The 14,814-nt window shown below is 35.5% G+C and overlaps 2 protein-coding genes across 2 annotated transcripts; both read right to left on the bottom strand.

The window, feature by feature from the left end:
* Positions 1 to 226: 226 nt before the first annotated feature.
* LOC116120800 (argininosuccinate synthase, chloroplastic-like) lies at positions 227 to 4,793 on the bottom strand. Its single transcript, XM_031406773.1, has 10 exons — positions 4,625 to 4,793; positions 4,337 to 4,395; positions 4,085 to 4,166; positions 3,520 to 3,658; positions 2,897 to 2,945; positions 2,437 to 2,619; positions 2,081 to 2,155; positions 1,810 to 1,995; positions 1,055 to 1,143; positions 227 to 917 (listed from the first exon to the last, which is right to left on the bottom strand). The coding sequence occupies exons 1-10, from the start codon at positions 4,692 to 4,694 to the stop codon at positions 365 to 367; spliced, it is 1,485 nt and encodes a 494-aa protein (XP_031262633.1). The 5' UTR covers positions 4,695 to 4,793; the 3' UTR covers positions 227 to 364.
* Positions 4,794 to 5,430: 637 nt separating this feature from the next.
* LOC116120789 (protein ROOT INITIATION DEFECTIVE 3-like) lies at positions 5,431 to 11,949 on the bottom strand. Its single transcript, XM_031406759.1, has 9 exons — positions 11,725 to 11,949; positions 11,175 to 11,288; positions 10,751 to 10,884; positions 10,479 to 10,623; positions 10,172 to 10,380; positions 9,723 to 9,844; positions 9,344 to 9,576; positions 9,053 to 9,260; positions 5,431 to 5,573 (listed from the first exon to the last, which is right to left on the bottom strand). Exons 1-9 carry the CDS (start codon positions 11,947 to 11,949, stop codon positions 5,431 to 5,433), a joined length of 1,533 nt encoding a protein of 510 aa, XP_031262619.1.
* Positions 11,950 to 14,814: the final 2,865 nt, after the last annotated feature.

The following is a 14,814-nucleotide window of genomic DNA, read 5'->3' as shown; positions in this document are numbered from 1 at the left end:
TTTCCCAGTACCTCTTTGATGTCTTTGTGGATTTCTAATACACTGATGTATCTAATCTTTTCTTTAATATATAGTTTTGTGTTTCCTATAAAGCAATAATCTATCTGTATCCACAGAAATTATTTTGAGAATAAGCTCCAAATGATTTTAGTTTCTGCCTCACTGGCACCAACTAGACTCTTGATCATAAGGAAATATTAATGAACAACTCAAATATAAGATTATATTCAACTAAATAACTTCAAATAATTATCTCCAACCAAGCCAAAGTTACAATAAATAAATCTCTAACCAAGATATAGACGTCAAAACTTAAATCCAGAGGCTCAATCTAGCAATACAAAGAAAAAAAAAATCTATTTCGTCAGATACCCTTCTCAAGCATTGCCTTAACCCTCATTGGAAGACCATAAAGCTTTATAAATCCAGCAGCATCAGCCTGATCATAAATCTGTCCACTCTCAAATGAAGAGATATCTTGCCTATACAGACTGTTCGGGCTCTTCCGACCAGTTACAGAAACAGATCCTTTGTATAACTTGAGAGTCACAGAACCTGTGGTGGTCTCAGTGATCTTCTCCATAAACGCATCCATTGACTCGCGAAGTGGGTCAAACCACCTTCCTGCATAAACAAGCTCTGCATACTTGAGGGCTAGGGAATCTTTGATTTGAATTGTTTCTCGATCAAGTGTTAAAGACTCTAGCTCACGAGCAGCAGCAAAGAGGATGGTGCCACCAGGAGTTTCATAAACTCCACGACTTTTCATACCGACAAGCCTGTTTTCAACCATGTCAATACGGCCGATTCCATGTTTCCCACCGATCTCATTTAGTTGGGCAAGAAGGGATGCTGGGGGAAGCTGTTTTCCATTGACTGAAACAGGAAGACCCTTAACTATCCCAATTTCAACGAGTCTACAAGAAGTAAGAGCATAGAAGTAAGAGCATAGAAGTAAGTACCATCTCATTATGGAGAGAAAAAAAAAAAGAAAAAGAACAAGAAAAAAGAAAAAAGAGATATGCTGGATTGAAAACATGTTATGAAAACTTACTCAGGTTTGTCAGGTGCATCTTCTGGATCAACACTCATCATGTACATATCTTTTTTTGGCTCATTTGCTGGGTCTTCTAAGATGTCTCCCTTCAGGTTCACAAACATAAAAAACAAAATTAGGGGAGAAAAGTGAGTGGAGAAACAACAACAAAGTTTTTGAGCAATGCCCTGCAACTTTAAACTATGGTCATCAAAATGAATGAATTCATTAATTTCTATGCAAAATCAGGGATTAATGAAATAACTGGATTAACATCACCAGCTCCATAATTAGAACAAAATTATGTGATTCTTTTCCACCACCATAGACCCATGCATATTCAAAAACTTAAGTATAAGCGCATATGTTGCACACAACTGGGTAAATACACCTAATTTCATATCTTCAGAAAAGGGAAAACAATTTGGTAGATGTGCCTAATTTCTCTATGTAATGGGAATAAAAAGTTGCCTATGCCGTGAGAAAATTCCCATTTGAAGTGACTTAAAATACCTTTGACTACTCTTTCACCAAATATGCCATCTGTAGATCTAAAAGAGGTGTCTCTTACATATTCATAACTACAACCATACCATCTTACTCTGGCAAGGATGACTACAGGTTATAAAATGTCCAACAAATTAAACTGGCAGATTAATAATAAAGTTCACAGTAGACAACAGATTTTCAACTTCTACTCTAAAACATGACTTTGGATTATCATATCAATAAATATAAGATGCAATTAGAAAGAATAAATTATTGGCAGTCACCTCATGGCTCAAATGCCACAAGTTCCGGTCTCTGCTGTATATGGATTTTTTCGTCACAGGGACAGGCACATTATGCTTCTTGGCATATTCAATGGCATCTTCTCTTCCTTGAATATCCCATTCCCTCCATGGAGCCACAACATTCAGCTCAGGATTTAAAGCAAAGAATGTAAGCTCAAAGCGGACCTGAAGATGATTAGAAAGGCAAAATTTAGTAAGAAAATTAACACAAAATGTCTTTTAATTATCAAAGATGAAGGTTGCAACATGCCTGATCATTTCCTTTCCCTGTGCATCCATGAGAGACAGCGTCAGCCCCAACTTCTTTGGCAACATCCACCATAGCCTGTCATCATGAGTAACCATTATAACAACAAATTTATCATATAAAAGATAAAAACCAACGTACAAATCCATAAATAACTAACAGCTCAACACAGTCATACCCGTCATTAAACAAAAAATGTCAAGAATATTTATTTAGTTAATAATCAAGAAAGAGGAAAAACGACCAAAAGGATGGCACAATTTCCTTCACTATGTACAACAAGTAGAAATCAAGGCTTAGAGCAGACCCTTAGAATGCAAAACTACTCAATCAGTATTAACTCTGATATGGGAGATCACCTTTGCAATAACCGGGCGTGCCATTGAGGTTCCCAACAAGTATTTTCTTTCATAAATTGCACCAGCTCGCAAACAAGGAAATATGTAGTCTCTCACAAATTCCTCCTTCAAGTCCTTCACCACTAACTGACAAGCTCCACTAGCTTTGGCCTTTTCTTCTAAACCTTCCAGTTCTCCAATGCCCTATAAAATGAATGTTTGTAAGCATACACATTAAGAAAATAAGTTATAACCTGTTAGAAGTTGAATTTGTCCCACATCACCCTAATAGTAGGCTGTTATGGTGTATATAAGTGATTGGGCTCCCTCCTCCCTTGAGCTAGTTTTTGGGAGTGAGTTCTACTCAAGCCCACTTTATCATAACCAAATAAAACATAACATAACAGGTCAATGGGATCTAAGGACACATAATAGGTTCAATAATGCAGTAAGTACAGTATATGTCAATCTATCAACATACTTGACCAACATCGGCAGTGAAGCAGACAACCTCGCAACCATAATTCTCCCTACAAAATAAAAAAAAAAATTAGAAATATATCAGAAGGAAATGATTCAAAATAAAGATCAGAGGAATAGATCCCAACTGGAAAAAACTAAAACAGAATCTTTTAAAACACATCAAGGAACATGAAGATGAGGTGAAACGGAATGCTACTGGCAGTACATAAAGTGAACAGATTACACTCTATAAAGGATAAGTGTCCAATTATGGAGTTATGGCAATATCTGATTAGGCCAAAGGCAAACATAAAATTCACTGTTGGCACCACATCAAAGTTATCAAAATTTCATAAATTGTTGGCATCTCTATACTATTATCACACAGCAATGCACATTGCTTTTCAAATACTCAAAACTCTATGCTGCTACCACTCCTTATTAAACAAATATTAAAAAATAAAAAAAAATAACACATATTGGGTATATCAAATAAGAGAAAATTCCATGTCAGTTTCATACTGACATCTACACATTCCTATGCCTCCTAATTCAAGTAAGAATTACACTGTATGACTCATGAACTATTGGTAGTTAATTTCACAAAAAGAACTAATATGAAACAAAAAACAAGGAGTATACCTTAGCCACGGAACAATGACTGATGTGTCCAAGCCACCACTATAAGCTAAAACAACCTTATTCAACTTGCCACGCAGGCCTCCATTTTTAGCTGAGGAAACTTCCACCTCTTTATCACTTGAAAGAACTGCTTGAATGACTAAAACTCACGTACAAGCCATCAGAATTACACAAAAAGCAAAAAATAATAATAATAATAATTGAATGTCAAATAGCTTGTAAATCACTTAGGTTAAAAACATAACATTAAGTACGGATAAACTACCCAACATTAGCATCTTTACCAAACTTGTTTGCTTTGAGGAGTGTAACAACAAAACCTACAAAACTAATGCATTGAGATCAATCTATGGTACTTGACTAATTTTACACATTTCCATTTCCTACCCGTCATTTTACATAAATGTGCCACAGTTCATTCTCTTGCCAATCCAAGTAGAAGATCAATCAATAAAATATTGACATCCACAACTGGGCAGTTTAGAATAAAACAAAAACCAAAAAACCAAAAATCATATTCAAATGATGAATACATGAAAGGATGATTCTCTCATTTTAACCACACCTTTCTTGTCACAAACTTGGGTGACATTGCGATTATTGCTAACAAATGCATGACCATGAAGTTCACTTGCGCTTGACCCAAACTGCAAACCAAAATTAAAAAACATCTCATTAAAGCACAAACATAAAACCAAGTAGAAGCATAAATAAATCAATTTTTCCAGAAGTGAATAGTACTTACAACAGTGAAGGGACATGAAAAAAAAAAAAAAAAAAAAGAAGAAGAAACCATACAAAATCCCAGTGTAAATACCTGTTGCAATGAATGCACCTTTCTTGGCCAAGATACTTTATTATTATACAACCAAGACCCTGCAAGGAAAAATGATAAGGATTAAACGGAATCTATATTACAAAACATAACTATACTTTAATGTCTTCACAGTTAAACAAAATAATGTAAAATAAAATGAAGTAACCTAATATTTTGTCACAATAAAAAATATCCCATGAATGATACATGCATCTAAAAATCCGTAAAAGAAAAAATGAAGCAAATATAGGAATTGAAATTTAGACTGAAGGGAAAAAAAAAAAAAACCAGTCTTTGGGCCAAGATGAGCAAGATTGATTGATGAACACGGCGGTGACACTGCCTTCAATTGCGCCATTTTCTGGATGGAGCTACACCCTCTACTGTCTTGTTGCGAGAAGAGCGCACACTGACAACCAGAAGCTCAAATAGTTTAACGTCAGGGTTTTAGCCTTTAGGTTCTAAAGAGATCAGTAGTGTTTTAAGGGTTAATAGAAAATGGGTAAATTCATTCTCCCCCTTGTTTAATCCCTCTATTCAAAGTACCCAAAAGGTTCTAGAAAGTAGAAACCAACTAAAAAGTTCGAACATTATAATATAGTGACAATTTCACCCCTAAAACCAACAGTGTTGGCCATCATTATTATAAGAATCAATTAACAATAAAAATACGGCAAAAGCCAACAAAAATAATAATAAAAAGAAGAGTAAACGGCATTTTCCCACCCAAGGTTTGGCAAATCTGCAAGTTCCCACCTTTGGTTTCATAAATTATAGATTTTCACCCTTAAATTAACAGAAAATTATTTAGTCTAACAGTTAAAAAAGGGTAAAATGGTTATTTAAAAGATAAAAATTTCAAAACAACCCTTCACTTCTCAAATTCACCCCACCAAAAAATTTCAAAATAACCTTTCACTTCTCAAATTCACCCCACTAGGGATTTCAGGCCATTTCCAGCCTGTTTCCGACAAAATCGACCCCTCCCGACACCACCATTACAATCCCCTCAACCCCCACATCAAAACTCCTAACTTCCCCGCCTGATTGAACTCCCCAATCGCTGGTCGTCGCTTTTAGTGTCAATCAGCATTTCATCCAAATTCCTGCATGTCCCGACGTCGAAAACCACCCCAAGACCACCAATAGCATCGTCGGCTTCCCCCCACCAAAACCTCCAACATCGCTGACTGCAATTGCCCCCCAATCGTCGTTGCCTCTCCCTTAGGTTTTCCCGTTTTGACGCCCCTTTCCAGCCAAATTCTGGCACCTCGCCGAGGTGCAATCGGGTGAAAAAGTTAAGGGTTTTGGTGAGGAGGATAAGAGGATGTTGATGGTGGTGTCGAGGAGGTCCTATGGTGTCGGAATCAAGCCAGATTTTTGGCTTTGCTAGAATCTCCTTTGGGGGTTATTTGAGAGAAATTTGAGATATGGGGGTTTTTTGAGAGAAAAGGTCTAACAAATATTATGTGGGTGTAAATGGTATCAGAGCTTTGGAAGACAGGGGGTCTCTAGACATGTTAACCTGTTGAAAGTTTTATAGCATGAATAATGATTCTAATGATGAAGTTTGTATGAATAAGACTTGTTTTCATTTGGATCATGGACTCGAGGGAAAACCAGAGACCAGTTTGTTAAATACTGTCATAGATAAGTTAGAACTTTTGACCCAGAAGCTTGATAACTTAGACAGGAGAGTGAATTATACGGTGTATCATATATTTGCTCTAAACGAAGAACTGACCGAGATTGGAAAACAGATTGAAAAGGTCAATTGACTCAATTCTGCATTTCAAAAGGTTAAGACACTGGAACGTATCCTAACTGTTTTACTAAGTCAGTAAAATAGGAGATGTCCTTGGTTCTAAGTGACATCGAGCAAGTGTTGCCTATTGAAGGATATACAGAACAAAAGGTTAAACAAGTTGTGTTAGACCTCTGTAACGGAAATCCAGATATTCGAGAAGAGTATCTAACTTGGCTAGGAGTAAAGCAACTTTTGGATGTTATCCAAAAGGCCTTTAGTCAATGGTGCACAAAGATTTTGTGCTTTATTTGCCAGATTTCAACCATTGAAGTTGCTGAGTTGGAACTTCGGAATAAAGTGGTTGGAAAAGGCTGAGGTGGTAATTCCTTATTGGTACGGCGAATCCCAGCCGGATCTAGATCATGAACCATATAAAGAGTCGGACTTTGCAACTAGTTTAAGGATTGATTCAGATTGACCATGGGTAGTCAGGACGTTCTGGATCAGTTTGCGGCAAGTCTACAGGAAAAATATCATGGATTGCCTCCAAGATATGCATAGTTCGTAGCCAAAGAAACCCAAGGTGATTGGGAAAATGCGAAAAAGCTCTTTATGAAAGGAGTAAAGGAAGAAGACTTTGTTTCTAAAGTGAATGGCAAACAGAAGGTTGATATTCCGGAAACTTCTACCTCTGATGCTGAAAGAATCAGCAGGTATTATGAGGAAGAAATGAGTACCTAGAATGGTGGAGATACCGTCTAGTGGAAGTTTCCTAAACCTCGATTGTGTCACGAATGTTACGGATGCAATTGAGGCATGGGAAACTGTTAACTGGGTTCATGTGCAAAATAAAAATTTTGGACTCAGTGATACTTATAGATTCCTCAAATCCACACTACAGGGAGCTGCAGGAAGCTTTTGACGAAGTTTAGAAGCTAGTACAGGTTTGTTAGATACTATAAGGGACTCGAAGAATGCAGATGCTATTTTTTCACTCTTCAAGGATATGCTCTGTCGAGAATTTACTGGGATAACCCACATAATATTTGTTAGACGATATTAGTTTAAGGGTGGGAATCTACAATTTATGAAACCAGGGGTGGAAACTTGTAGATTCGCCAAACTTGGGTGGGAATATGTTGTTTACTCTAAAAATGGGTGTGTTTGTTTTATTATTTTGAGTAGTATTTTTGAAATATTATTATTAAGTTGAGTTGGGTTATTATTACGAGTTAGAATTTAAAAATTAACAAAAAAACTCTTAAGTTTGTTAATTTAGCTAAACACCCCCAATAATAAAAAGTTTATAAATTGACAAAAACACCCCCACTCTTAAACAAAAAAAGCCCTTAGGTATCTGGCCGAAATCTTGTTTCATTGTGTACGACCAGCCAGATCTGGCTAGTCGTGCACTGCTATGGCCTTTTTCGGCCAAATCTACAGCCGGATCTGGCCGAAAAAGGCCAGATCTAGGACCGGATCCAGCCGTTGATGGCCACATCTGGCCGTCAATGATGACCAAAGATATGGTCGTCGTTGAGGGTCAAGGACAGCCATATATTAGCCGTCATTGACGGCTAGATGTAGCCAAAGATCTGGCCGTCAACGGCCAGATCTTTGGTCGTGGATCTAGCCTTTTTCGACTAGATCCACGGTGGATCTGTCCGAAAAATACCAGATCGGCACACTACCGATCAGATCCAATCGGTAGTACGTCATTATGTTAGATTCCGATCACCTTCCGATGGTGGTTGCTGGAATCTGACAAATATGGATGGGTGGGGATGTTTTTGTCAATTTATAAAAAAAAAATTATTGGGGGTGTTTAGTTAAATTAATAAACCTATGAGGATTTAAAAAATTAAATATTATAGAATATGATTTTGATAATAGGAAAATAAACATGCTTTTTTTTAAGAATAGGAATAAAGTATTTTGAAAATAGCGTCCTACTTACTGAAATTGTGTGTAGTAGAATTTGTATTGGATTATTTATTACTTTCTTTCTTTTTTAGTAATTTGAATAATTATAAAATTTAAGAAATTTGAGAAAGAATTTATTAATCACAAGACTCCAAGAATAAGTGATGTACAGTGAATGACCAGAAACAAAAAGAAAGACTGTGATAAGATAATAAGGAAATTATATTAAAACAGGTGATTGACAATTTTTTTGTGTAAAGTAATTATTTCTTATTTTAATTTTAGTTTAATAAATATTATAGATTTCTTTTCTTTCTTTTTCTAAATTTTAGTTTGTATTAGTAAATAAGAAAAGTACATTGAAGAATAAATTATTGTTATGTTCATTTTATAGCATTCAAGTAAGAAAGAAAGAGGGGTTTTTTTTTTTTTTTTTTTGGTCTCTTTATCGGATTTTGTGTATCAAAATTCAAATAACAACTTTGAGTAAGGGAGGTTAGGGTAAAATTGTTACTTTTTCATAATGTTTGGGCTTGCAGAGTACCTTTTAGAATATGTGGGTCTAGTGTTAAGCCCTGGAGTTGTCGTATTCTTGTTGGTTGGTCAATGGAGCCGACACACGTGTATGTATGTCTACCATCTTTGCGGTGCTGGTTTACCATCTTTGCTGTGCTGGTTTAGTATTCTAATGCTTTTTACGATAGTATTTTAGCAAAAACTAAAAAGTAAAACTAGATTATTTGTATGAGAAAAATAATTATTAATATTTTAAAAGTTAAATAAAATTGAATTGAATTTTAAAAATATTAAAACAGACATGTCTGCTTTTATAGTGAAATAGAATAGGGTAATAACAGTGAAAAACTATTAAGAAACAATCATTCAATTGTTTAGGGCGTCTCCAAACTTCAGAGGTATGAATTTTACCATGTCTTATAGACAGGTACAAAAACTACGGAATTGAGTTCTAAATTTTTTATAGTTTTATTAAGAATTCTGGGAAATTTAACCTGAGGGCTGTATGGGCTACTCCTCAGTGGGTGATAGGCTTTCTATCTTGAGCTTCTTTCTGTTTCTGGTTGCGGGTGAGTCCGCTTCTCTGGACCATAACAATCGGCATTGCATAAGGTCCAGCAGTCTAGATTGCAAATGCTTATTCATCTCCATCACGTGCTTCGTCATCCTAGTGGCCCATGTCCGATAATCTGTGCTTGTTTCCACTTTCATTTGCATGGCTGCAGGTGTTCCTTCTTGCTGCCCACACATCAAGAAAATGAGAAATGAGGAAACAAAATCCTTAACAAGGAGAGAAAGGGAGAAAGATAAGAGAGGCAGACCTGTAGTTCACACATATACTGATATAGTGACTTGGTTCCTTGTAGATTAATGGAAAAATGATCATCGTTGCTAGAAAAATATGAATGGAGGAGAGTAATCATTCCCTTTGACAAGCTGTCTGGTTGAGGATACTTATCTAGCAAAGAAATGCGGAACTTATTCGATACTCTTTGATGGTTTGACAATGAAAGTAGTGAGGACTTTGGAATCACTAACAGATTAGTTACTGGTCCTGCGTGTTGGAAATCACGATATTGGTAAAAACCTCATTTGATTATTGCAGAAGAAATGGAATTAAACACAGAAACATTCACACGAACATCATTTGGACCTCTCAACCAAAAAACTAAATAAACCAAAATTGAAGATTCAGGTTACCTTTTTTATGGTCGAATCTTCGAATGATCACCCTACCATTGACATCCCAGAGACACACAGTTCTATCTTCTGATGCTGATATCAGATAGGATGCACTGAAGGTCAATGCAGTTATTGCTCCACTGTTCAGTAGATGAAATTTAAAGTCATTTACATCAAGACATGGGCAGATATAAAGGTCTGGGGGAGATAAGAACAGGGTATTCACAAATGAACACTAAGGAAAAATGCATTTTCTTTGTGTTTATCAAATGTCTATATGAGCGAGAAGGGGAGAAAAAAGAGAAATTTTTAGCTTAATGGTGTTGGAGTATAATTAATGTGGTTGAAGACTATAACTATTTTATTTTTTATTTTTTTACTTATTTATTTATTTGCATCTCGTGTCACAGGATTTAAGTGCCAATAGGTTTCAAGAAAACTTTAAAGCATCATACATTACACATTACTTGTGTCCTTTAAGCATGCCAGACGTCCGATCCTCCGCAACAATGATAGGATCCTCCAGTACTATCCCAATTTCAAGCCTATTAACAAATATTCTTCCATCGACACTTCCTACAAACATGAGTAGCTCTACTGGATCAACAAGAATTGCAGTTAATCCTACTGGATAAACTTGTGTTTGTATAAGCCTTCCTGAGATTAGGTCCCAAATCTGCAAAATTCCAAATAATGTCCCTTTTGTAAGACGAGGTTTTAACGTTAAAGATATAAGTACTACTAGTAGTTTGAACCACAATGCAGTTTCCAAACCTTGCATGTTGCATCAAGGGAGCTAGATACAAAAATTGAACTTGTAACATCGCATACTATTAGCAAACTAGTTATAGAGGACTTATGCTCCGATGAATAATGTAATAAAGAAGTTACGCTCCCGGAATCTTCCATTTCCGACAAATAGCGGTCTAACCGATTACAACGATGCATCATTTCAGAGCTTTTCTTCATTAATCTAAATGGTTGTCCAGAAGTTAGTGCCAAACCAAGTGGAAAATGAATAAACAGAGAAAAAAATCAGTTTATACCTAATCATAGACCAAATGCAGATCATACCATCATCTGAACCAGTAATAAGAAGGGATCCATCATCAGAAAAGACCATGCACTTTATAGATTTATAATGTGCGCACCAAAAAGTGAGCAGTCTTCCATTAGCAACCTGCAAGTTACTCCAATCAAATTAGACTTTAATGATAACTGAATCTTTTACATCCAAAATTGATGCAATAATTCTTTGCACCAAAACTTGAAGAAATATACACATATATTAACAAATGCACAAAAAAAGGAAAAAAGGGGGTCTAGAGTCTAGACAACACAATATTTATCGCAATACAGTTGCTAACTTAATGTCTCTCCTTAAAGAATTCATCTGGAGAAATAAAGAAATGACAGAACTGAGTATTTTACTTTAATAGGAAGTGACGGAAAAGAAAATGACTTACTAACCTCCCAAAGATAAGCATTCCCCGAAGGAGCACCACCAGCAAGATACACACCATCCTTTGAGAAAGAAATCGGTCCCATGGCTTCCATTGTGTAGCTTCGAAGCGGGGGATGAGGCTGAAAATCAAAACATGCATTTGTATTTCCCTTTGGAAAGACCGCCAGAATCAAGAATGATCATAACAAATTCTAAGGAACCCCATGAGATAACATAATAACCATCTATCAGACAAGTTTCTCGTCGGATTCTTATCAACTTTAGTTTCTTCCACTAGGGTTTATTAAAATGATGAGATCAACCATCCCATAGACTCTAGTCATTGAGCTCTCTTTTGAACTTAAACAAAAAAACTAAGGAATCTTGTGCCTATATATATTAGACTATTGGTTCAGTGAAAAGTGTGTACAATTTGACAACAAAAATTTTAAAGAATACATCGGTTCAGTATGTATGAAAAGCTTCAATTACATCACAAAATTTTGCAAATATAAATCAATGATATGATCACAACGATTCTCAGCAAACGAAAGAGAGGAAAGTCAAGGGTGTTACCTTGTTTAATGCCCACATGAAGATAGTGCCGCCACCAAGAGAGCCATGTCTATTAACCTGAGAAGCTGCAAGATATTGATTTCTCAAACACAATAAGCCATGGGGAGAAGCCGCACAACTTGGTATGCGAAGAATTTGATCCCCAGTTTCAATATCCCGAATTGTCATCCCAATTTTTAAACTCCTATCACTACAAACCACCAAAGCCTCTCTTCCTTCACTCATCTTTTATTATATTTCCTTCTTCTTCTATCATTCATTTTAAATCCGCGTAACAGTGTGAATGTGAAGCTTTACATGCAGGGGGTGGTTTGAGCACATGCATGGGATGATTGACACGCGGCAGGTACATTTGTGAAAGAGACGAAGTTAGTTGGAGAATTTTGCATCTTAGCTGCGTGGTTAGTGAAATCTACAAATGTTGTTCATGCAGCTACTGAGTTGTCAAAAATGGCGAATGGTGAGATTTGAGAATGCAGACAAAGTGGCTGCTGTAATGCATGGGTTTGTTTTCTTCACATTTATTTGTCAAAACCTTAACAACCCCTCAATAAGGTGTTTATTACAATATGCACAGGTATCATAAAATAACAATTTATCCCTTTTCTGTTAGTTTAAACAGATTGAATGTAAAATAAATTAACGAAATTAAAGCTTGTAGTGCAAATGGTTAATGGAGGGGCCAACGGCTATGAGACAATCAATGATTGTGAATGATTGACTTTTCTCAATCTATTTTACCTTGGTTCCTTTAGAGCCAAATCAGGGAAAAAAAAAAAGGGAAAAAAAAAAAAAAAAAAAAAAAAACCATCTGATTTGATTCTTTCTCAATAGCTATGGAGTATCATACTTAGGGTGTTTTGGTTGGGAATATATAGGATTACCTCATATTACTTGATTATTATATTTGGTTGTCAAGTAATATAAATTTCTGATAATTTTCCAAAACTAATAGAATTATTATTGATAATAAGAAGGTAATCTGATTACCTTCATTTATTGGTATTTAAGATTACTTGGTAATCTTATTTTATTACAATTTTACCTCTACCTATTAAAATTTTTGGACAATAATACTCTTGTTTTAAAACAATTTACAACAATACTAATGGACTATTTTATCCTTATACAAAAATTTAGGACATAAATACCCTCCTTGTTTGTGACTTAAAAAAAAAAAAAAAAAAAAATTACCCAAGGCCACAACCACCCCAGCCACCCAAGATTGCCGCCGACCACCATCACCGGACACAGTGGTGGATCCAGAAATTTCACTTGATGGGGGCAAAAAAATAAAAATTAAAACCAATCATATTCATACTTTTTTTCATTACGATGAGCTTCAACAAAAAGTTACAAAATACAAATAAATATCTTCAAAAAACACAATTTTTGTAAAAATAAAACATTTTTTCTACAATTGTCCTCGATCAGTTTTCTTATTTTGAAAGCGTTGGATAATCATCTCATCGTTAATTGTATCAAATACATATTTCTCAATATAGGTGACCAAGCAATCATTCATCCATTGATCTCTCATTCGATTGCGTAACCGACTTTTCACAAAATTTATTGTAGAAAAAACCCTTTCAACGATCGCAGTCGCAACTGGTAAAATCAATGTAAGTTTTACAAGCTTATACACCAACAGATACAAAATTTCTTTTTTAAACCAAACTAAATTGTTAGCCAAATCACCAATTCCTTGTAACTCAGCAAATTCATCACAAGAATGCATGTCAATAACATAAGTCTCAGTCTGGTTCTCAAATGCAAAAAAATCAAATGGATAAAATTGTGCAAAACGGATCAACTTATGCTTGTCAAAAGCAGAGAATGAATTACTTAGATCTAAACATGTCATATAAAGAAGTAGCTTAGTACTAACTTTAGTGAAATAAGTTCTTGAAGTTGCATATCTATCACTATATAAAACAACTCAACTTGATAGTGATGCATATTTATCATGTGCTCAACTCTCCGTCATGGCCGCCTTTGAATTGCAAACGTGTCATTCATAGTCAAAATGGCAATATCATGCTTTTGGCAAAATGAAGAAACTTCACTCAACAAAGATTCCTATCCTTTATCTCTCAGCAATTGTAACCGTTGTTTGGAGACTTTGACTAAGGCCATAACATTTACAATGTCTTGATCTTTTCTTTGCAATACTTGTGACAACTCATTAGTAATTGCCAATATATTTTTCATCATATGCAAGCTAAATGCAAAATCAAAGGAAGATTAAATCTAATAAATTACATGCTTCACCCCCTTTGTTCAGGATTTAAACCATTTTCTTCAATAACCTCAAGCACATCACCCACAGAGGAGAACAAAAGGATTAAGTTGATCAACTTTCTATTGTAAAAATGCCCAGATTTCTCCCCTCAATTATGTGCAAACCCAACAGCTCTTATTCCTTTCATTTTCACTCCCAATAAAACTTTTAAAAACTAACAGATCCCCTTGCATAGAAATAAAAATCACAAACAATATGTAATAAATATATTAGGATTAAAAATAAGGTTTTACAAAAACAAAATCCAAACTTACTATGAGAGTTGGGCTGTTCCATTCTCAATATCTTAATGTTTTATAGGGGTAAAATTTAAATAAATATAAATATAAATATAAAATTTGATATTTTTAAAAAATTGAGTGGGGGTTGTGGTCCCCACTCATCATTCATTAAATCCACCCCTGGTTGGACGCCATTGGCATTCACAGGAACAATGCACTACTGACAGGATCTGGTCGGTCGTGTGCCGATCAGGCCATTTCCAATCATATCTCTGGCTAGAAACTGCCAGATCGTCGTAGATCTGGGAAAACAGCCAGATCACGACATCTAGCTGTTAACGATGACCAAAGTTCTGGTCAGTTCTGGACGTAGATCTGGTCATTCTCGGCCACATCTATGATGGATCTAGTTGAAAATGGCCAGATCGGTGCACGGTCGGCCATATTTGACCGTTTGTGCACCGTTATAGTCACTACCACCAGCGGCGATATTGGCTTAGGGTAGGTGAGGGTGTTTTTGTTAAGTTTTAAACTTTTTTATTGTTGATGTGTTTTAGCAATATCTCA

The sequence above is a fragment of the Pistacia vera genome, unplaced genomic scaffold, assembly GCF_008641045.1.
Source record: "Pistacia vera cultivar Batoury unplaced genomic scaffold, PisVer_v2 Contig947, whole genome shotgun sequence".
In the NCBI taxonomy this organism is placed as follows: domain Eukaryota; kingdom Viridiplantae; phylum Streptophyta; class Magnoliopsida; order Sapindales; family Anacardiaceae; genus Pistacia; species Pistacia vera.
This window is presented reverse-complemented; position numbering and strand designations above follow the sequence as displayed.